This window comes from Dendrobates tinctorius, unplaced genomic scaffold (assembly GCF_039654945.1).
Source record: "Dendrobates tinctorius isolate UK_male_01 unplaced genomic scaffold, ASM3965494v1 ptg000073l, whole genome shotgun sequence".
Classification (NCBI taxonomy): domain Eukaryota; kingdom Metazoa; phylum Chordata; class Amphibia; order Anura; family Dendrobatidae; genus Dendrobates; species Dendrobates tinctorius.
Window position 1 is genome coordinate 38,324,147 of NW_027361741.1, and position 23,646 is coordinate 38,347,792.

General features: G+C 43.1%; 1 protein-coding gene across 1 annotated transcript in view; it reads left to right on the forward strand.

Annotated features, from left to right (window-relative positions):
• The first annotated feature begins 6,042 nt into the window (after nucleotides 1–6,042).
• The window catches only part of LOC141096273 (sodium/glucose cotransporter 1-like), a 176,008-nt gene continuing 158,404 nt past the window's right edge, over nucleotides 6,043–23,646 (forward strand). Inside the window, exons 1-2 of the mRNA XM_073582818.1 lie at nucleotides 6,043–6,247; nucleotides 10,167–10,238. Of these exons, the coding sequence (XP_073438919.1) occupies nucleotides 6,122–6,247; nucleotides 10,167–10,238 (198 nt within the window). The 5' untranslated portion in view covers nucleotides 6,043–6,121. The remainder of the gene's footprint in view (nucleotides 6,248–10,166; nucleotides 10,239–23,646) is intronic.

Below are 23,646 nucleotides of genomic sequence, written 5' to 3' on the forward strand. Positions count from 1 at the left end.
GTACTATCTAGCTTTGCAGTCCCTAAGACCGGTCCTTGCCACCAGAGCGTAAGTATTATAATTTTTTGGTTTTCATTTTTATTAATCTGTGTTTTTCTATTCCACAGCTGATGCTTCTTGTAAATGCATGATAGTAATGTTTTTCCTTTCTTCCACAGCACCTGGAGCAGCACCCTGCAACCTGGCCCTGGAGCGGTCCTTCATCGGACGACCTCGGACCCGTCTCAGCCATCCAACAGCCAGGAAGCACCTTGCACGTCTGCTCTACCTGGAGTCGGCCAAGCGTCTGTCTCCTAGGCAGGCTCGCTGGGCATTGTTTTTTACTCGTTTCAATTTTCTTGTGACGTACCGTCCCGGGGCTAAAAACACCAAGGCGGATGCTTTGTCTAGGTGTTTTCCGGGGGGAGAACCTCGGGAAGAGCCGGTACCCATCCTCCAGAAAGGGGTAGTGGTCTCGGCTCTCACGACTGAGGTAGAGGCGGAGATTGCCGAGGCCCAAGAGGAGGTACCACCAGGACTTCCCGCCAACAAATCATTTGTACCCCTGCATCTTCGGCCTAAGGTGTTGAAGGAACACCACGATTCGGTACTGGCTGGTCACCCAGGGGTGAAGGGCACCTTAGAGCTGGTATCGCGTCGTTTCTGGTGGCCCAAAATCCGGCAGGACGTGGTCTCGTACGTGGCAGCTTGCATCACGTGCGCTAGGGCTAAGTCACCCCGAACCCGTCCTGCTGGCACGCTACAGCCTCTGGGGGTACCCAATAGGCCATGGACAGAAATCTCCATGGATTTTATCACTGACTTGCCAGCCTCGGCAGGGAACACGGTCATCCTGGTGGTGGTTGACCGTTTTTCAAAGATGGCGCATTTTGTGGCGTTGTCCTCTTTGCCCAATGCTAAGACGTTGGCTCAGGTATTTGTGAAGGAGGTGGTCAGACTCCACGGAGTACCGTCTGACATAGTATCTGATAGGGGTACGCAATTTGTGGCGAGGTTTTGGAAAGCTTTTTGCTCTAGGTTGGGGATCAAGTTGTCACATTCATCGGCGTTTCATCCACAGTCTAATGGACAAACTGAGCGCATGAACCAAAATCTAGAACAGTATTTACGATGCTTTGTGTCCGACAACCAGGAGGAGTGGTCTACTTTCCTTCCTCTGGCCGAATTCGCATTAAATAATCACCGCCAAGAGTCATCAGGAGAGTCTCCATTCTTTTGTGTGTACGGTCAACATCCTCAGTTTTGTACCTTACGTCAGGGTGACTCCGGGGGTGTCCCGGAGGAGGATCAGCTAGGAGCCCAATTGTCATCAGTCTGGAGGCGGGTGAAACAGCGTTTGTTGAGCATGAGTGCCAGGTACAAACGGGTGGCTGACAGTAGACGCGTGCCAGGTCCGGACCTGTGTGTGGGTGAATGGGTGTGGTTAGCTACGAAGAACATAAAACTCAAAATCCCATCTTTAAAACTGGGTCCAAGGTTTATTGGGCCTTTTAGGATTTCTGCCATCATTAACCCAGTGGCTTATCGGTTGGAACTTCCTGCGGTGTACAGAATACATAACGTTTTTCACAGGGCTTTATTGAAAAAGGTGGTAGGCTTGGTGGACACGACGCCGATGCCACCTCCAGTCATGGTGGATGGCGAGTTAGAGTTCGAGGTCGCCAAGGTGGTGGACTCTCGAGTAGTACGCCGTACTCTTCAGTATTTGGTGCACTGGCGGGGGTATGGTCCAGAGGAGAGGTCTTGGGTTCCAGCCTCAGACATACATGCGGATCGGCTGGTCAGTTCTTTTCACCGTCGTCATCCGGACAAGCCGGGTCCTATGAGTCTTGAGGGCCCTGGGGTCCCTCGTAGAAGACGGGGTACTGTCATGTCGGACGCTGTTCACACCACAGCATCCGGCAGGCAGAGGTAGTTCCACCTCCAGCCACTATAGCCTCAGTGGCGCCGGTTTGATCTTCAGGCTCTCGGGGGTTAATCCTGCTGGAGACCAGGTTGGAAGGTTAGTCACGCCCATGGTCTTTAAATAGTCATACTGGCATATGGGCGTCGCCGATTATAGCTTGTGTTTCATACCAAGTGGTTCCGGTCTGGAGTGGAGGTGTTCAAGAGAGAGAGATTCATATCTGGTGTCGTATGATCCGTCGTTATCCTTTCTCCTTCCCATATTTGTGTTTAGTTGTGCCCTGTTCACATTACTGTTTATTCCTGTGTGTGTGCGGCGCAGTGCAGTTTAAGTTCTCCCTGTCTGTCATTATTTGTGTGGGAGCTTTGGTGGTGTGACTCCTCACTGGGTGGAGGGTGGAGGGTTAAGTGCAGGGCTGAGCAGGAGATAAGGAAAGGTCGGAGGCTCAGGCATTTGCACCTTCAGCAAAAACCCTGGGTTGAGGGTCAGACAGGGTTTCCCCTAGTAAAAGGGACACCACAGGGGCCCCGGGTATTTCAGCCTTAGTTGAACTAAGCCCCCGTGACACCTGCCCACTGCAGAAAAGTGGATGGAAATTGCTGACAAATTGTGGACAGTCTGCAATTTCCCCAACTGTTTGAGAGCTGTTGATGGTAAACACATACGGATCATCAAACCCAAAAGAACTGGATTCGAGCTATAATTACAAAAAGTACTTTTCAACAGTACTCATGGCCATTGTGAATGCCGGATGTATGTTTGTAGCAGTGGACATTGGAGCATTTAGCCGTGGTAATGACTCCCAGGCTTTTAAAAACTCAGACATGGGCCGGAGGTTGTATGGCAACCAATTTAATTTCCCTATACCACAGCCTCTTCCCCACACCGAAGCTCCACCACTGCCCTTTGTAATGGTTGGGGATGAGGCTTTTCAAATGTGCGCAAACCTACTGGAAACCCTACTCCAGCCATGACTTGGACCACACCAAAAAAATCTTTAATTACAGGCTGACCAGGGCCAGTAGAACTGTAGAGTGTGCTTTTGGGATTCTTGTCTCCAGATGGCGAATTCTCGGCACAGCCATTAATCTTAAACTTGAAACAGTGGATGAGGTGGTGAAGGCGTGTGTGGTTCTTCATAATTTTGTGATGGCTAAAGAGCACCCGACCTTTGAACTCGATGATGCTGCTCCTAACTCATTGCCTGAATTCACTCAGCACCCTCTCAGGTCATCCGTTGAAGTTGGCCAAATGAGGGATCGATTTGCGGCCTACTTTATCTCTGATGTAGGATGGGTGCACTGGCAAGATGAAATGGTGTAAAAATGTTTTTGTGTGTTTATGTTAAAAACCCTATTTTGATACCTGTACCGAGTGCACCTTGTCTTTTTACACTCCAATAAAATAAACAACTTCCCATGTATACCTGTGAATTCATGATGTTCTCACACCTGGGCAGGTAAACACACATACGAGTTAAACTGCAGCATCGCTAGTCTGCGTGAAATATATTGGTACATAAGCGACGCTGAAGGTTAAACATCATATGTGTATTCACCTGCCCATGATTGATAAATAGTTATGATACTAGGCCTGGGTATTGGCCATAGGCCTGGGTATTGGCCATATGACGTGTATTTTACCCATCAGTTGATTCAACACACACTTAGTAAGAGTATGTTGTTAATTACAAGGTATATCTATAATCCCCCTGGCCTAGTATCACAATAAGTGAAATGAGGATGGTAAAAACAGCCCATCCTCAAAACACTTTTTATGACACCTTGCAAAGTTTAAGGCACATTGTGTGTACTGCGCAGTGTGTGTAGGTGGCGCAAAAAATATTAATCAAACGTTATGTTAAACCAGAAATTAAAATTTATTTTTAGCCAAAAAAATTATAAAAAACTTTTTTTTCTGCGTTTGGTGGCAGATGGTTGCAAGTTGGGGGTGTGCAGTGAAGATGAACAGCTTATAGTGGATGAAGGTGTTCTAGGGGAAGGGGCAACAAAACTTGGGGAAGGGAAGCCAGTGATGGGAATGGAGCTAGACACACTAGGAGGAGAGGACAGAGGTTCAGCGACAATGGTCCTGTTTTTATCTCCTTAAACTGGTCTGCCTGGACCTCCTTGGGCCCAATGCCCGCCTTGATTGTTGGCCCCGCCTGGAACTTGGGGCAAATAAGGAATGTGGGTCCCCCGTTTGCTGCTGTGGCTGCTGCTGCTGTGGCTGCTGCTGTGCCTGCAGCTGTTGCTGTGGCTGCTGCTGCTGTGGCTGCTGTTGATGCTCTGTGGTGGCGGTGGCAGTGCTCGTCCTTGCAGGAGGACTGGTGGCAGCAGTGATGATCCAGGTTTGCGGAGTGGTGGTGGCTGGGCTAGTACATGTTATAGTGTTGGCGGTAGGGCTGTTCCACGTTTGAGGAGTGGTCACGGTGGCTGTGCTCCAAGCATGCATGGGGGTGGCGGTAGTGCTCCAAACAGGAGCAGCGCTTGCCATAGTGGTGTCGGTGAAGTGACCAGCAGCACTCAGACTTGTGATAGTGTAACGGTGGGTGTCCTGGCTTTGAATAGAGGTGTCCGTGCAGTGGTATGCAGCACAAGTCGGTAGTGAGGTGAAGCGAGTCAATGGTGGCACAGTTGGAAATGACACCACTGACTGCTGCCCGTACCGATTCTGCTGCATAGCCTCAGCTGTTGCTCAGGACTAAGGTGTTCCACCATGCCCTTTTCAATTTTACTAAAAAAATGGTGCGCTGGTCTGTTGAGGTCGGCCTCCAGACGGTCAAGGCGCTGTTCGACAGAGTGGAAGCGGTGTTCCATGTGGTTAAAACCACGTTCCATGAGTGAAAAACTGCTTTCCACTCTGTCTAACAGCGACTTGAGACTGGCATTAAAGGCCTCGCTCAAGTGCATAAACTCGAGCAAGACATTCCTGTCCAAGGCCCTCTGCCGCTGGCAGGTAGTGCCCGCATAACCAGTGGCAGAGACTTGGGATAGGGAAACACCTGATTGACCAGCTTCCTGGTCAGCAGACGTGCAAGGTGCTTCCTGGCTGTTGGATGTCCCATTGGTGGTGTGTGTTGCAAGATTGTTATCTATTTTTTTTTTTTGGTGAAGATAAACAATGTGCAAAAAAATGCAAACGCATTGAAAACGCATACAAACGCTGCGTTTTTTGCTTCATGCGCACAAAAATGCTGCAAAAAACGCAATGTTTGTATGCATTTTTTTAATGCGTTTGTGTGCGCAAAAAATGCAGCGCAAAAAATGCAGCGCAAAATAACGCAAATGTGAAAGTAGCCTAAGCCACGGTTTTAGTTGTAAGTAGTTTATTACAAGAAGTATTGATGGTTTTCTATGTATTGAAGAATTTTAATAAAGTCAGCAGCCAAGTATTTTCTACTAAGTCAATGTGTGCCTGTGTAATTACTAGGAATCATTATCTAAGGTTACATTTATGGTTAGTTATTATTTAATATGCAGTGTAATGCCATTTGGTTTCATATGTACTATTGATTCATAAAGTAAAAATCAAAATTACAGTTACTCTTTAAATGATTTTATTATTGACTGCAGATTTTCATGTAAGCCAGAATGGGATAAAATAAGACTGGACTTTGTCATCTTTTTTTCTTTGACATCAGAAATATGCCCTATAATTACTTTTATCAAGCTATTTAGTTGTATGTATTGTACGATTGTTAATGAGAAAGTCTAAGGGTCAAACTGAACCTGAAAAGCACATCATGTTCCGGAAAAGTTATCATTTAATTAAATTATTGTCAATACATTGGAGTTTTCTTTTATTTCCTTTATGTATGGTATGTCTCATGGAGAAGACAACATTGTTAATGCTAACAATACACAAACTGTCCGAAGAAAGCTGCCAAGCTGGCATCACTTGGCATACACCCATCTGCTTTTTGCTACCTGATTCCGCACATTCCAGTTCTCAACAACATAGGTGACTTCTCAGGTCTCACCCTTATCAAGGAATGCTGAACTGTAGAGGATATGAAGGACTTATCTGAGTCCTGACTAGGTTTTGGAAAGTAAATCAGAAGCAAGTTATACATTGGTAAGGTAAGGGGCGGGAAGACCAACGTGGGATGAGTTTATTATTAACCCCACATCTGAGTCACACACCTAAAGGAAGAATAGGACACCTGCTGGCAGAGTGCACAGAGACAGTGTCTCTTGGACTGAGACAGGCAAAATGTCATCCACCCCAAGTTCAACCACAGGTGGTCAAGCCAAAGACGACACCATCCCCATCAACAACCCAGCGGATATCTCTGTAATTGTGGTATATTTTCTGGTGGTGCTGGCTGTGGGAATATGGGTGAGTATTTTATTTACTTGGAAACTGTATTTGGAGATCATCATAATGATTGAGGATTTGTGTCTTGGGAAGAACAGTGCAATAAGCTAAATTCTCACCAATGTATTCTTTATACATTTTGGGACCACATGTGATTATTTAGCTTATGTGATGTAGTGGTGCAGAATCTGAGCCCGTTGGGCTCCCAGAATGGGAATAAAAACCTTTGTTATTTTTTACATTATGCAACAAACCAGTGAAGAGATGTTATCACACAGTCTTATTAAACATTCTATGGCTAAGTTCACATTGGGAGGATTTGATGCGTTATTTTTATGTTAATTTTCAGCTGCTTTTTACAGTACCAGCTATGTCTCTGATATTTCAGAAATTTCATGCACACGCATTGCTTTTTTTTGTCATTAGTATTTTGTGCTTTGAATATTTTTTTAGACATAGAGCATGTCACTTCTTTCAGTGTTTTTTCAGCGTTTTTTCAACATTTTTCACCGGTGATGAAAAAATGCTGAAAAAACGCACCAAAAATGCAGGTATCATTTTTTGCAGCGTTTTTTGTGCCAAAACCTGATTCTATGGAATAGGACTTTTTTTCAATGCTAAACTTTATCAGCATGCACAAGAGACAAATCTAGCTTGCCAAAAACGGAGCGAAAAACGCAAGAAAAAACAAGGAAAACATGCTTTTTTTCTGCTTTATTCCTGCCAAGAGATCTGGTTTTGCTGCAGAAAAAAATGCTGAAAAAACACCTAGTGTGAACTTACCCTATAAGTGATATAATAAGATTGCCTTACTGGTAGCAAAAATATACCCAGACAAATCTTGGCGTATTTGGGCCATTGTCTATCTATTGTGCTCTTACCTATTGTTAGAAACATTTAAAAAAAAAATCTAATGTAAGATTAATCTAATGAGTAAATGATGATAAGTTATGTAGTTCCACGTGTAAAGAATTATGTAGTGCAGTATTTCTTTTATTTGTGTCTGTAAATCATTCTTGCAAAATCCAAAGTGTACTTTTCTATTATATGCATTAAGATTATTTAAAGTTCTAATCATCTAATAGCTCTAATATCCATTTCTCAAGCTGTGTATTGAAGCGCTTTAAATAAAAAATATGCCACAAATTACCCCCAAAAGAGCACCTCCCTTTTAAAAAGCATCTTTAAATGGAAGGTTTCCGCTTTCCCAGGCCCACCCAAACCCCCTTTTTAGGCTTTTTGTTTTGTCTTCCTTGCTTGGCCTGTGATATGCTAATTAGAAAGTGACTAGTGGTAAGGTGATGTTTTCCCCAGATTAGATATACAGTATATCTTTGTACTGTGTTAGCTTGTAGATAGAAAAATATTTAGAATTGAGAGTCCTCAGTGGTACCCCATTATGCACAAAACCTTTGTCTCAGGACTTCTCAGAGGAATCAACCACTGAGGAATCTCAATTTTAAATATTTTTCCCCAGACTTATCGTCCTACTAATCATGGTATCATGCGCCTCTGGGGGTGAGTGACATGATTTGCAAGAGCTGTGTCACCTCCAACCCTTTGCAAGTCTCTGCCTCCCTGACAATTCGCACTGAAATCAGGTGTACGCTCCCCAGCTTAAACCCAGGGAGGCAGCGGTGACACAGGACACCATTCTTCACTACTGGCTCTGCAAATCATGCAGATTGATGTCTAACATCACTGCTGATATAGCCATTGTACCAATTTTTTAAAAGACATATTTCATTATTTAATGCAAAATATTGCTGTATTTGTATGCCAGTAATTAAAGGAATGGTCTGAAACTAACATTGATTTTCATCCTAAATGACGTTTATTTTAATAATATAATAGTTTATCCATTATGGTTTAACTAAAAAGTCCCTACCCGTCTCTCTCTAATCTAACTGCTTTATTTATTCTTTGTTGTTACCTATTTCTGCTTTGACGATGCTTCATTTGAGAATCCCCAGTGCATGCTAGGATACTCAAACGGCATGTCATCAAGGGGGCAGGGGCTTTGGTCACTGACAAAGCCTCTGTCCCCACCTTGAAATGAAGCATCATCAGTGAGGTCCAGTTAAGGGGCTGGACTATTCCCTGCTGTACTGAGTATACACTGGTTGTCATTTACAACATATGCTCAATACGAGTTCACTGCTCACTGTGCAATATTCTTCTCATTGCACAGTGACAGTGCACTCACACGCCAACTGTTATTAGAAGTGAAGAGCCAATAACAGATTGCACCGTCAGTGTGCATTGTAAGGAAGTTATCTGGTTAGCAGGGAGAAAACAGATCAGCCCCACAGGGCTGGTTTCTGCTCACCAGGTAATTTCCTTACAATGTGCACTGACAGTGCGCTCTGTTGTCAGCTTGTCAATTCTTATCAGAGTCGGTGAGGGAGCGCACTGTTACTGTTCAGTGAGCAGAATATTGCAGAGTGAGCAGTGAGCTTGGAATGAGCATATTTTTTAATTGACAACTGATGAATGTGTAGAATCGTGTGCCGACTGGGGGGGTGGTCCCTAAAGCACGCTCCGTACCTTGCAACGGCCAAAGTGTGGTCCCAAAGACTGGAGACCAGAGCCCGTAAACGTTCAAAGCAGTTTCTTTATTAGGTTCCTTTTCCAGCAACAGCAGTTCCAGACAGCTCCTGCACACCTGCCTAGGTACCCGTAGAAGCACTTCTCCCTTTTCTCCTCTGCTTTTCTGATGCGACGTAGTTTCAGACTCTCTCACTGTGGCTGCCTTAGGCACATGGCCACAGTGATCACCTACTTGGCCCGTCCACCCGCTGCCACACCTACTTTGCTTCAGTGCCCAGCTCTCCAGCAGTTCGGTACCCCAGGCTCTCTGTCCCTTTCACTGTCTTCCGGGGCCACTCCCCTTTCTGTTCTCTCTCTTTTCTTCTTCTCTGTCTCTCTCCTCTGTCTCTTCCTCAGCTCTTCTCTTCTCTGCTTCTTCCTGAGCTCGCTCTCTCTCACTCGTCTCAGGACCTCCCCTTTTATCCCTTCACCCTGGAATTCCCCTTCTCCTGTTCCACTAGCTCCGCCATCATGACTTGGCTTTTCCTAGCATTATCTGTTGTTAAGACCTTTCTCTTCCTGTACTGTGTCCCCCCCTAGTGGCCAAGCTCTGTACTCCACTGTCTCTAGCTAATCCCTTCTTCATCCTACACATACATACATAAGTTATGGTTACAGTAAAACATGTTACACGGTACATATACATTTGTCCTTTTACACCCAGACTGGTCCACATATTAGTCCACCCTCCTACGTAAGCTCAGTACAACAGGAACTAGCCCAGCCCCTTAAACGGACCTCACCGATGATGCTTTACTTTAGAATGGGGACAGAGGCTGTGGCAGTCTCCTGATGATGTCCCCTTTGTGTATCCCAACATGTACAGAGTCTCAAGCAAAGATTTATGAAAACGGAAATAGGTAAAAAAAAATAAAGCAACTAGATTAGAGAGAGAAGGGTAGGGACTTTTTAATTAAACCATATTAGAAAAAAACCTATTATATTATTGAAATAAATAAATAGACATTTAAAATGAAAATCAATATTAGTTTCGAACCACCCCTAAATGTGTCTAATATGCCTAGTGGGTCCTACCAAATTTATCATGCCACATGCACCATTATGATGAATTTGGAACACTTTCTGCCATTTTCCAATGTAAATTCATGAACCCTTTCAATAACATTAGCAATAAATCTTGTCAAAATAATGTAATAAATGTAGCTGGAATTTATTAGTAGAAGACTATGCAAGTGCAACATTTCAGAGTGGTGCCAATTTACATTGCAGATGTTATTAGAACTATAGTATATAGACTATATTCCTGCATCATCATAACTTGTGCATTTCTGATACAAGGATATCAGAGTTTATCATGTCTTTTGACCTTTTACCCTGTCTACTGTTTCAGGCTATGGTAAGGACAAGCCGTGGTACAGTAGGAGGTTTCTTCTTAGCAGGACGTAGCATGGTGTGGTGGCCGGTAAGTGTCGTTAAGAATAGGGGACTTAATTAAAATGGTTGTCCACTACTTTGATACTGATTCATAGGATGTCATCAATATCAGATCAATGCTAGCGCAACACCTAGAAACATTTTGGGTCATATCCAACTGGACATGGCATCAGATTATTTATCCACATCCACATAACCTCATGAACCACCATATTGCAAATTTATCACATGTAGCAGTCAGTCACTTGCATACATAAAGGTTACAGTACGACATGTTATAGGTGAGGTTACAGTAAATCATTTCATCGGTAAGGGAGCAGTAATACAAATCAAATGGAACTTGATTAATACTATGACCCTGATTAATCAAAGCAATTATGACAGAAATCTGGTGTAAATCGATTGGAAAAGTCACCAAACCTTTGCTCAACAAAATTGACTGAGTTTGGGCAGAACGGGGGTGCAACGCCCACTCGTCTAATTCCTGATGATCTGTGGAGTACCTTACTCCAAAAATCTTACTCCAGTCGTTGACTGATTTGTGACAATGTGCTTGCCACATTTAGGGCCCACTAGTTTCATTAAGAGGCATGCACCGCTTAATGAATTGGCGCATCTCATTCCAATATGACCCCTAATCACGACCGCGTGAATAATGCCGCTCTAGATGAACCAGGGTTTATGTGTCTCGGATGACTACTCCAAAAGTCTGGTCTCCAGTGGCTTCTCCATGCCTGATCCATATGACTGACAGGTCTCTTCCAATACACACCCATGGGAAGAGAGCTGTCAGTCATAGAAACTAGAAAATTTGCCGGGCACCTGTTTTGGAACGGTCAACCCAGACACAGAGTCCCCGACAGGTTTTACAAAATATATTTTCTCTGAAATGCTGCAATGATTTAGAGAGACCGTACACCACTGCAGTAACACAGCCAGTGTCTGATTCATGCTGCTGGTGTTTTGGGCAGCATAAACCAGCTGATGAATTCCCATTAAAGTATCTTCTCCACTCTGCCTGCCACTTATATAAAATGATATACACACATTAAAGGGAATCTGTCACCCCTTTTTTGAGATATAATGATATCATTCAATTGTGTGTCACATAAGGATTCTCTTAGTACTTTTGCTTCCCCCTGACCCCGCACCTTTCATGCATAAATACCGTGTTTATATCGGTTCAGATGTATGTAAACTGCCACGGTCCGGTCCGATGGGAGGGGCTTATTCAACTGCTCCCCCCCCTCCCTGTCTTGCTCTACACAAGAAGAAATGCGTAGAGCAAGACAGGGAGGGGGGAGCAGTTGAATAAGCCCCGCCCAGCAGACTGGACAGTGGCGGTTTACATACATCTGACCCGATATAAAAAAGGTATTTATGCATGAAAGGTGCGGGGTCAGGGGGAAACAAAAGTACTAAGAGAATCCTTATGTGACACACAATTGAATGATTTCATTATATGATATCTCAAAAAAGGGGTGACAGATTCCCTTTAATTGGTTGCTCTTTTATTTAACAAGTATGAGGGTATGGGTAGCTAGGTGCCCATGGATGCATTCAGGGATGACAAGACACTGGCAATACTTTCTTCTGTAACATGCTAATCTGGCACTACTTTACAATGGTATTATGACTAATGCTGCCCTTTACATAAATATTATATTACAAGTTAGCTCATCACAACTATATATATAACTAAATGTAAAGTTATTTTAGAAAGAAACCCAGTAAATGACCTAAGCTTAAATCAACAGTAAGAGTGGCGTGGTTATGAATGGCAGACACAATGCCAGTTCTCTGTGTGTCGCAATAGCAGGCTGAATGAACAACTTGCAAAATCGAGACGTGTTAATGATTCGGATAAGAAGGATAAAAGACAACTTCCTTATGCTCTTGGTAAACCTACTGTATGTCTCTGAAATTATGCAAATCCAACGGTGAGTTCATCACTGAAAATAGCCAGAACTTACAGATTATACTCAATAAATTTTCCTTAAACATTAAGATACAATGAAGGGTGGAGGTCACAATGTTTCACAAAATCTTTTGTATAAGTAAAGAATTCTCATTCTCCATCTTCTACATGTATAGCCATTGTCTTGTCATGTCTCGAGAAATTCCATTTTATCTGGAGAAATAAACTAAGGCCCAATTTATCAAAACCGACATTCTGCACTCCATTCTTGATAAGGAGGCGTGCAGGAGTATGATGCTCCTGTGTCCTGTTTCATGAAGAGGTTCATTAGTGAGCTTGTTCAGAAAAGTTGTAACTTTTATCTGTCTTTTTCTGACCTCCTCTCTGCTAATTTATGACCACAGACATCAACAAACTTGAATGTGCAGAGAAACAAAAAGCATGTATAAGCCGAACAGTGCAAAATTTATAATGAAACCCAAGTGGGAAAAATATTTTTAGATCAAAATACATGCAATTTAAGTAAGAAAATGTTCCCAAAGGTTTGCCATCCCCTTGAATTGTTTCCCTAATTTCCTAGTATATAGTAACCTATGAAATCATAACATGAAGATGAGTAAATATCGAACATCATCTGTAAAGGTAAATGAACACAGTACTCAAAGAGATAGGCAAGGGATTATGAAGTAGTAAGTGATCATTTATTGGTGCCTGTGTGATAAGGGTTGGTTGGAATAAAGTCAATTATTGGTATAGAACGAGGGGCCAGCTTCCTTTGAAGACCTCCACACACAAGAGGGTGAGCTTCCCTCCAACCAGATATACCATATAAATTAGAAGTTGCAGAAGTTGGTCCAAGGAAACGAAAGAGAACAGAAATCTGAGTACGTGGTGATTTCTGATGCTGTCATATCTTCCTTACACAGGATTCCGTTACTAGAAATGGCGTTCTCATCTTGTACATATTGTATTCACACGATATGGCAGAAACGTATCTTAGATGCGGATTCCAACAATGGGACCTTTATTTATCTTGAGAATGTGATCTTGATGAGCGCAGCTATCAGAGGAGAGATGGAGGAAATGCCTATTCATATATGAATTTCAACCAACTCTCCACTGACAGTAGGACATGAAGTGGGCTCTATTCTCAAGACAGAGATATGTCCCATTGGTTGGAACATGCATGTTCTATACATTTGTCATATCCTATGAATATGCCATCAATAGAAGCGCTGGGAATACCCTTTTAACTTTTAAAAAGCATCTGTGAGTTCTCTGCGCTCTTGCATTGTCCAGTCAGTGCTGACAGTATTGTATTGTGCAAGGACAGATCCTATTGACATGGGAAATGGTGACCGCCAGGTGCCAAAATTATTCATACATTTCCTGGAATAGCAGAGTGATGGCATTATGCTGAGCTTAAGATGAGATGCTCCAGCATTGTTATTTCATAAGGAATTCAAGTATTTACTATGACAAGCATGTCAGAAGAGCAGACCACCAGTACCTTTCTTGTATGCTTTCTCTTTTATTTCAAATAAACCTTTATATTTGGTTTTAATGTAACTCCAAAAAATATGACATAGTTGTCATGGGAGATTTCAACTATCCAGACATTTGTTGGGAATCTCTCTCAGGCAAAACTATCAGGTCAAGGAAATTCTTATCCTCTCTTGCTGACAACTTTATCTTCCAAAAGGTAGGGGAGAAAACAAGGGGAACTGCTACCTTGGATCTAATCCTTATAAACAGGGAGGAAATGGTTGAGGAGGTAAAAGTGGCTGGGACCCTAGGAGGTAGCGACCATGATATTTTAGAATTTTGGATAACTAGAGGAGGAAGACCTGTGAAGACTCGGACGTCAAGGTTAGATTTCAGAAAAGCAGATTTTAAGGGATTCAGAAAGAGAATTGGAGGGATCCAATGGCTGGATATCCTTAAAGACAAAAATGTCCAGGAAGGATGGGAAATCTTGAAAAATGAAATTCTCAAAGCACAATTGTTAACAATTCCGAAAAGAGGGAAGAATAGGAAGCATTTAAGGAAACCAGGATGGATGAACACAGAACTTAAGCACATGCTAAAAAGGAAGAAAGAAATGTTTATAAAATGGAAAGAGGGAGGCATATCTAAAGAAGAATATAATGCTGTCTGCAGAACCTGCAGGGCACAAATCAGATTACTAAAGCTGACAATGAATTGAGGCTTGCAAGAGACGTCAAAAGCAATAATAAAGGATTTGGGGGATATGTCAAAAGTAAAAGAAAAGTCAAAGATGCTATAGGATTCTTACAGGATGAAAATGATGAAATGGTAAGACAGGATGTTGAGAATGCCAAACTTTTAAATTCCTATTTGGCATCTGTTTTCTCTCAGAAAGGAAATGTAACATCAACTGTTCTTCACTGTCCTATTAAGGGAATAGAAGAATCCAGGATATCTATAAACAGAAAGATAGTGAGGAAACACTTAGCTAACCTAAATGAATTCAAGTCTCCAGGTCCAGATGAATTACACCCCAGAGTACTGAAGGAGATAGCAGAAGAAATTTTTGAACCCCTCTCCATAATCTTTGAAAATTCTTGGAGAACAGGAGAAATCCCAAAAGACTGGAGAAGAGCAAATGTTGTTCCTATCTTCAAAAAGGGGAAGAAGGTGGATCCAGGCAACTATAGGCCGGTGAGTCTGACTTCTATACCAGGAAAGATCTTTGAACAAATTATTAAACAACATGTATGTCAATACCTGGATACGAATGAAGTGATTAAACAGAGTCAGCATGTGTTTGTAACTAATAAGTCATGTCAGACTAACTTAATTTCCTTCTATGACGGAATCACTGATTGGGTGGATCAAGGAAATGCTGTAGATATAGTATATCTTGACTTCAGCATAGCATTTGACAAAGTATCTCACATAATCCTTATTGAAAAAATGACTAAGTAAGGAATGGACAAGGCAACTGTTAGGTGGATTCATAACTGGCTTAGTGATCGGACCCAAAGAGTGGTCGTAAATGGCTGCACATCCAGTTGGAAGAATGTCTCAAGTGGGGTACCACAGGGCTCTGTCCTGGGCCCTGTATTGTTCAACATCTTTATCAACGATTTAGATGAAGGAATTGAGGGTAAACTGATTAAATTTGCTGATGACACAAAGCTAGGAGGGATAGCTAATACTAGAGAAGAGAGAGAGAGGATTAAAAAAGATATAAAAATTAAAAAAGCATATACCGAATGGGAGGAATAGGGCTAAGCAACAGCACATGTGAAAAAGACTTGGGTATACTAATAGATCACAGACTGAATGAGTCAACAGTGTGATGCAGCAGCAAAAAAGGCAAATGCAATTCTAGGATGTATTAACAGAAGCATACAGTCTAGATCACGTGAAGTCATTATTGCCCTCTACTCCTCTTTGGTCAGACCTCATCTGGAATACTGTGTCCAGTTTTGGGCACCACATTTTAAAAAAGACATCAAAAAACTGGAGCAAGTTCAGAAAAGAGCGACCAGAATGGTGACCGGTCTGCAAACCCTGTCTTATGAGGAAAGGTTGCAGGATTTGGGAATGTTTAGTTTGCAAAAGAGAAGACTGAGAGGAGACTTAATAGCTGTCTACAAATATCTAAAGGGCTGTCACGTTGTAGAAGGATCATCTTTATTCTCATTTGCACAAGGAAAGACTAGAAGCAATGGGATGAAACTGAATGGGAGGAGACACAGATTAGATATTAGAAAAAACTTTTTGACAGAGTAATCAATGAGTGGAACAGGCTGCCACGAGAAGTGGTGAGTTCTCCTTCAATGGACATCTTCAAATAGAGGCTGGACAGACATCTGACTGGGATGATTTAGCGAATCCTGCTTTGAGCAGGGGGTTGGACCAGATGGCCATGAGGTCCCTTCCAACTCTACGATTCTATGATTCTATGACAGCAACAGAAAAATAGATCTCCTCATATATGTACAGGGTGGGCCATTTATATGGATACATCTAAATAAAATGGGAATGGTTGGTGATATCAACTTCCTGTTTGTGGAACATTAGTATATGGGAGGGGGAAAACTTTTCAAGATGGGCGGTTACCATGGCGGCCTTTTTGAAGTTGGCCATTTTGGAGCAAACTTTATTTTTTCCAATGGGAAGAGGGTCATGTGACACATCATACTTATTGATAATTTAACAAGAAAAACAATGGTGTGCTTGGTTTTAACATAACTTTATTCTTTCATGAGTTATTTACAAGTTTATGACCACTTATAAAATGTGTTCAAAGTGCTGCCCATTGTGTTGAATTGTCAATGCAACCCTCTTCTCCCACTCTTGACACACTGATAGCAACACCGCATAAGAAATGCTAGTCTAAGGGAGTCAGATTCCTTGTAGGAATGCTTGGACCTGACACCCATAATGTGGTGGTGCAACATCTTGCTGGAAAGACTCATGGAACGTGCCATCTTCAGTGCTTAAAGAGGCCAACACATCATCATGTAGCAATTTCAGATATCCAGTGGCATTGAGGTTTCCATTGTTGAAGAATGGCCTCACTATCTTTGTACCCCATATACCACACCATACCATCAATTATGGGTGTCAGGTCCGAGCATTCCTACGTGTCCTGGAAAGTAGATTGGTTGTCGTGGGCTAGTTGAATGGCCACCAAGGTCTCCCAATCTGACCCCCTTAGACTTTTATCTTTGGGGTTATCTGAAGGCAATTGTCTATGCTGTGAAGATACGAGATGTGCAGCATCTGAAACAACGGATACTGGAAGCCTGTGATAGCATTTCTTCTGTGGTGTTGCTATCAGTGTGTCAAGAGTGGGAGAAGAGGGTTGCATTGACAATCCAACACAATGGGCAGCACTTTGAACACATTTTATAAGTGGTCATAAACTTGTAAATAACTCATGAAAGAATAAAGTTACATTAAAACCAAGCACACTATTGTTTTTCTTATAAAATTCTCAATAGGCTTGATGTGTCACATGACCCTCTTCCTACTGAAAAAAATAAAGTTGGATCCAAAATGTCTGACTTCAAAATGGTCGCCATGGTCACCACCCATCTTGAAAAGTTTCCCCCTCCCATATACTAATGTGCCACAAACAAGAAGTTGATATCACCAACCATTCCCATTTTAGTTAGGTGTATCCATATAAATGGCCCACCCTGTATATTTACAAGACAGTAAACCTTCATTACATTATACCATTTAAAACACAATGATTTGTCATGGCAAAATTCCTACTTTCTCAGCTACTTCTTCCTCCATTGTGCAGTGCCAAACAGGAGACATAGTGGTCTCCAGAGGTGTACAGTACATGACGGCATTAGACCCGGCTGCTTATTACAAGCCCCATAGTGCCAAGCCTGTCCCTATTTCTGAATGGTTCGTCTTGATTAGTTCCATAGTAGCTGATTCAGGCTGCCTGATGCTTTACCTGTGGTGCTTTAAAATAAAACATAAATTATTTCTGGCGATGTCACACAGTGATAGCTGAGCTTGCACCACACTCTGGGGTGAGTCTGCTGAAAACACTTGTGTGTGTTCCGCTGCCCACAACTGTACTTTAATGCCCCCATACACATTAGCCTAATGTATGCCAGATATCGATGGGTTCAACCAACAATATAATGGGTATGGAGCACTTGTAAAATCCGCTTTGTGAGATTGCTTTGCACCAACAATAGACTGACTCTATCCATGATATCTATTGCAGCTGTCAAGCAGTCTCCCTGCGCCTGTGTAGGCTGTTACTAGCGCTCACTAGAAAAGCAGTATAACACAGCACAGATTTTCACTACAGTGGACCTTAGCTGTTAGTAGAGAAAGACAATTGTTTATGCCCGTTCACATAGTTCACGTACTGTAGTGCTGAGACACTGAGCTGTGTTCAGAGGAAGAGAGCTGATGGATTTATGACTCCTTCTCTTACTGACATAGGCAGAGCATGTGGCTACTAAGACATGCTGAAGTGCATCCAACCCCTTTATGTCAGAAGAAAGATAGAATTAATGAAGTGACAAAATTCCCATGATGAGTTTCTGATATGTGTTCAAAGGGGCAACGTTTCTTTATTTGAAGCATGACAAGCCTGGTATGCCAGGGTAAGGAGGCTTATAAGCAGTGCAATGCTCCTCTGGAGAATTAAATAAGCACATTGCCTCTTTAGAGAAGAAAAGGACTTGAACTCTAGTGCCACCTATTGGAAGTAGCAATCCTAAAATTCAATATCGACCCTTTAAAGGAGTCTTACCATATGACTTACGACAAAAGTCAAACCAGCCTGTGTGTCATTTCTGTATGAGAGGTGAATTTGATATAATGGAGTATAGTCTATAGAACATATGTCAAACTCTGGCCCGCAGGGTGAGTATATTTGGCTCACGACGCCGGGCGTGTCCTCCAAATATATTTGGCCCCCGTAGCACTTTCACACGTTCACCCAGCATCACACATTCATCTATATCAGTATTCTGTCCTCACTGAATAAGGCAGGCTTTTATTTGCAGCTATACAGATCAGCTAAACCTCTATACCAGGGTCCAATAAGGAGACTGTAGGTTGAATCTGTGCTTTATTGAGCGTAATGGTATATTGATGCGGTGAAACTACAATACAAACATAGATACACTCAGTCAGTACGAGGTACATTGGATTACATATATACATTATAAATCAACATCTGCACTACTAGCAGAGCAGGGAAAAACTAACTAAGCAGGCTAATAAGGGACAGAAATTAGATACAGGAAGCATGATTACATAAGAAAAAAAACTCACACCACAAGATATGGCCTTCCCAAAACCCTGTCTGATGATAAATGCACATATAGCAGAATGCAGCGGGCCTCCACTAATAAAGGCAAGGGGCAGCTCAGGTGCAAACTACTGATAAAAACAACCACCTCACACCTAACAAACCATGGAGGGGTTGGCTGCCTAGTAGGAAAAATGCACATAGATAAGGCTTGCATAGGACGTCAGTCAAACATGTAAGTGTGATGCAAAGTGTCTGGCTTGCAACCTATTAATGACGCCCATAGTATTATCAGGCGGGCTGCTACAGCACTATAATATGCAACACACAGTGACAGATGCCCCAATAGACCAAGCCAACAGAAAGAGGCCCAGCTGCATCCTGCAAAAAATGACATAAGCGCAAAAAATTAATGCATACAATAAATACATTAAATGAGGCATTGTTTAATATTTTGGCCAAAATAGATAGAGCCTACAATCCACAATCCTGGAGTGGCAGCTATGGTGTCAGTGAGGAGTTCTGGCAAAACTTGGAGGAGTGGCAGCTATGGTGTCAGCAAGGAGTTCTTGTAAAGTATGGTGGAGTGGCAGCTATGGTGTCAGCGAGGAGTTCTTGCAAAGCTTGGTGGAGTGGCAGCTATGGTGTCAGCGAGGAGTTCTTGCAAAGCTTGGTGGAGTGGCAGCTATGGTAGACAGGACAACTCTGCGTGTGAAAGGCTTTTCTTCCTGGCTGACCTGAAAGGTGAAAGTGTCTGACTGTAGATTCCAGAGAAGCCCAAGGCTGCGTTGCATTGGTGTGGGGTCTGACGCCAGGTCCAGGTCTCTGAGACCGTTACACAAGTCTTGTGAAGGGAATGCTGTCATGAGTTCTTGGCTGTTTGAGGCTATTTTGTGAAGCCTGAGGTTAGAGCAAGCCAGCATCTCTTGGGCTCTCCTGAGAAGACTGATGGCAGTGTCATTTGAAGGCATGGCTTTCAGACAGTCATCAATATAAAAGTACTTTTCTATGAATTGGCTGACATCTGATCCATATTCTGTTTCTCTTTCTTGAGCTGACCTTTTGAGTCCATAAATAGCAACTGCAGGAGAAGGGCTATTGCCAAAGATGTGCACTCTCATGCAATACTCTGTGACCTCTTTAGTAGGATCATTGTCTCTGTACCAGAAGAATCTTAGGAAGTTCCTGTCTCTGTCTCTCACAAGGAAACAATGCAACATTTGCTGGATGTCAGCAATGAAGGCAATGGAATCCTTACGGAAGCGCATAAGTACTCCCAGCAGTTTGTTATTGAGGTCTGGTCCTGTCAGTAGAACATCATTCAGGGAGACATCATCAAACTTAACACTGGAGTCAAACACCGCTCTAATCTGGCCCGGTTTCTTAGGGTGGTATACTCCAAACATGGGTAGGAAGTCTTTAAGAGTGGGAGCTAGTTCTGCACGGTAGTTCTCAAAAATCTTTGACATGAAGGAGAAAAAGTGATCTTTCATCTCTGGTTTCTTCTGCAGATTATGTTTGAGAGAAAAGAAACGTTTCAATGCTTGATTTCTGTTGTTCAGTAGACGTGGTTTCTGAAGGGAAGAGATGTGACCCAGCTGTTAGTCTCGTCTTTTACCAGTCCCTTGTCCATTACCGCTAAGAACAACTTGTCCTCTACCGACATTGCCACTTGGTTGTGTTGCTTAGTTCTCTGGAAGACTGTGCACCCCAACTGATCCTTATAGCTTCCTGACACCATACTGCTGTCATGAGTAAAGTCTATTAAATGATTGGGTAGTTGGATGCTGTGTGGTAGTTCCTTGACATGGAACTCTTTGTTGCAAGGTTGAAACAGAGATGGGCGTCCTTTCTCTATTGAATTTGTTAGCATACTTGTCACAGAAGATGGGGCGTGCATGTGTCCCAAGCATACGTTTCTTATTATGACCCATCCTAGGTCTAGCCTTTGGTCATAGGGAGCATTGTGGAGTTCATTGATATGACATCACTTTATGGACCTGTAGGATATCTCTTCCCAACAGTAGTATTATCTGAGCCTGATGGTCGAGTTCCGGTATAAGGTGTGCTATGTATTTCAAGTGAGCATGATGGATTGCCACATCTGGTGTAGGGATTTCAGATCTGTTGTCTGGGATCTGATTACACTCGATGATTGTAGGTAGTGGTAGGCAGAATTGTCCATCTAAGGACTCAATTTGGTAGTCAGTGGCTTTCCTGCCTGCTGTTGTCATAGTACCTGCACATGTCTTTAATGAGTAGGGGGTGCTTGGTCCTTTGATGTTGAGTAGGTCAAAGAATGTTGATCTAGCCAGGGATCGATTACTTTGATCATCCAAGATAGCATACAGTCTCACAACTTTGTCTCTATGACCCTTTGGGTACACTCTGACGAGGCATATTTTTGAACAGGACCTACCGTCTATTGTCCCTTTACAGACTTCAGTACATTGTGAAGTGATCTCTGGCGTAGCTGCATCAGTGCTCCTTTGCTCCCCGCCATGCTCACTGTCAGCTGGCATGTTTTGTGCACTCCATGGAGCTGGGCCAGGGTCTAGGGCAGTGTTATGATCTGTGGTGCCACATTCTGTGCATTTTACACTGACCTTACAATCCTTGGCGAGGTGGGTTGTGGATGAGCAGCACTTGTAGCAGATACTGTTCTCTTTCAGGAAGCTTCTGCAATCTGGCATAGATTTTCCCCTGAAGGCTCTGCTTTTCAGGAGAGGATGAGGCTTCTGATGGAGCAGGCACTGCTTGTCAGGGTCCTGTACCTTTGTCACTGATTGAGAGCGGCCAGCAGACCTCTAATTGGAACTTGGAGAAGAAACGTAAGTCTTGCGCACTGCCACAGATGTTCTGCGTGTATTTGCAGCTGGTGATGGTGTGGCATATGACATTGCAAAGTCAAAGCTGGGATCATTTCTGATTGTCGCTTGTTCGTGTATAAAATCTACAAAAATGGAGAAGAGAGGGAATGGAACCCTGTGTTTGTATTTGTACATGGAACCACGTGTGAGCCACCTCTCCTGTAGATTGTAGGGCAACTTTTGGACTATAGGGTTAACACCTTTGGCCGTGTCAAGGAATGCAAGTCCTTGTAGGTCACCTTCACATTTGGCAACTAGGACTTCCTTTAGCAGGTCACCTAGTTCTCTAAGTTTCTGGAGACCCCTGCTAGATATTTTAGGAAAGTCATTGATTCTTTTGAACAAGGCTCTCTCTATTACCTCTGCTGAGCCGTAACACTCATCCATCCTCTTCCAGATCTCTTTGAGGCCGATTTGAGGGTGGTTTATATTAATGTCTCTGATCCTTACTGTGTGTTTGACTGACTCTTCTCCCAGGTATTTGACTAAGAGGTTTATCTCTCCTCTGTGTTGCAGCCCTAAGTCTCTAGTGATATTTTGGAATGAAGCTTTCCAAGCTCTGCAACCTTCAGCGTGGTCAGTGAATTTCATGAGTCCCTTGGCAACCAGATCACGTTGTGTGAAGAACTTAGCAAATTCTGTTGTGAACCGGTTGTCAGCAGAGTATACTTTTGATGGGTCACCCTGATAGTGGTGTGAGGTGCGTTCATACCTGTTAGTATCCTCAGGGTGGCGCCAGCCAGTGTCATATGATGACTCTCACTCGCTTCACTGGATGTGTCATGTTCTTGGTTATAGTTTGGATCAGGAAGTTCATTAACATACTGAGATGTCCATTGTGGCGAATCTTGCAGTGGCAACTTCAGACTGACATACTGCTTCGGCTATGCAGCTCAGGGTTGTGTGCGGCTTCTAGCGATTCTGCTTCGGCTAGTGCTGCAGCAGCTTCTCTTTTGACTGCTAGGCTCTCTAAGGCGGCATCCACACGTTCCTTCTCTAACTGCGTCTTTCTCTCTTGCTCATCTCTTTCTAAGCATAACCTTCTCTCTTGGTCATCTCTTTCTAAGCGTAACCTTCTCTCTTGATCCTCTCTCTCTATGCGTGACCTTCTCTCTTGATCTTCTAGGCGTGCTTTCTCTAATTTAAGTTGCATCTCTTCTTCAACATAGCTTGCTCGCATTTTGGCCGCTTCAGCATTTGTGCGGGCAATGGCGACCGTGCTGCTGATGGATACAGTCTTTGAGGAGACGGATGTAGCAGATTTTGTCCTGTGTGATTTGTGGGACATGGTGTCTTGGAGGGATGCTTGGCTGTGCAGAGATTGCTGTAGCTGTATTAGTCTCTGTGTAGCCGGTGACTTGAATCTCACTAGATGGATTTCTGCAGTTTCACTATTTCCTGCAAGTTGAATGAAGGGCTGTCTTTTCCCTGAATTCCACTAGCTGGATGGCCAATGTGTTACTGGCCCCTGCAGGATGGAAGACTCTTCTTTCTCTGAGTTCCCACTAGCTGGATAGCTGCTGTTTCACTGCGGTCCTGCAAGATGGAAGACTCTCTTTCCTGAATTCCCACTAGCTGGAGGGCCGCTGTTTCACTGTCCTGTCCTCACTGAATAAGGCAGACTTTTATTTGCAGCTATACAGATCAGCTAAACCTCTATACCGAGGTCCAATAAGGAGACTGTAGGGTGAATCTGTGCTTTATTGACTGTGATGGTATATTGATGCGGTGAAACTACAACACAAACATATATACACTCAGTCAGTACGGGGTACATTGGAGTACATATATACATTATAAATCAACATCTGCACTACTAGCTGAGCAGGGAAAAACTAACTAAGCAGACTAATAAGGGACAGAAATTAGACACAGGAAG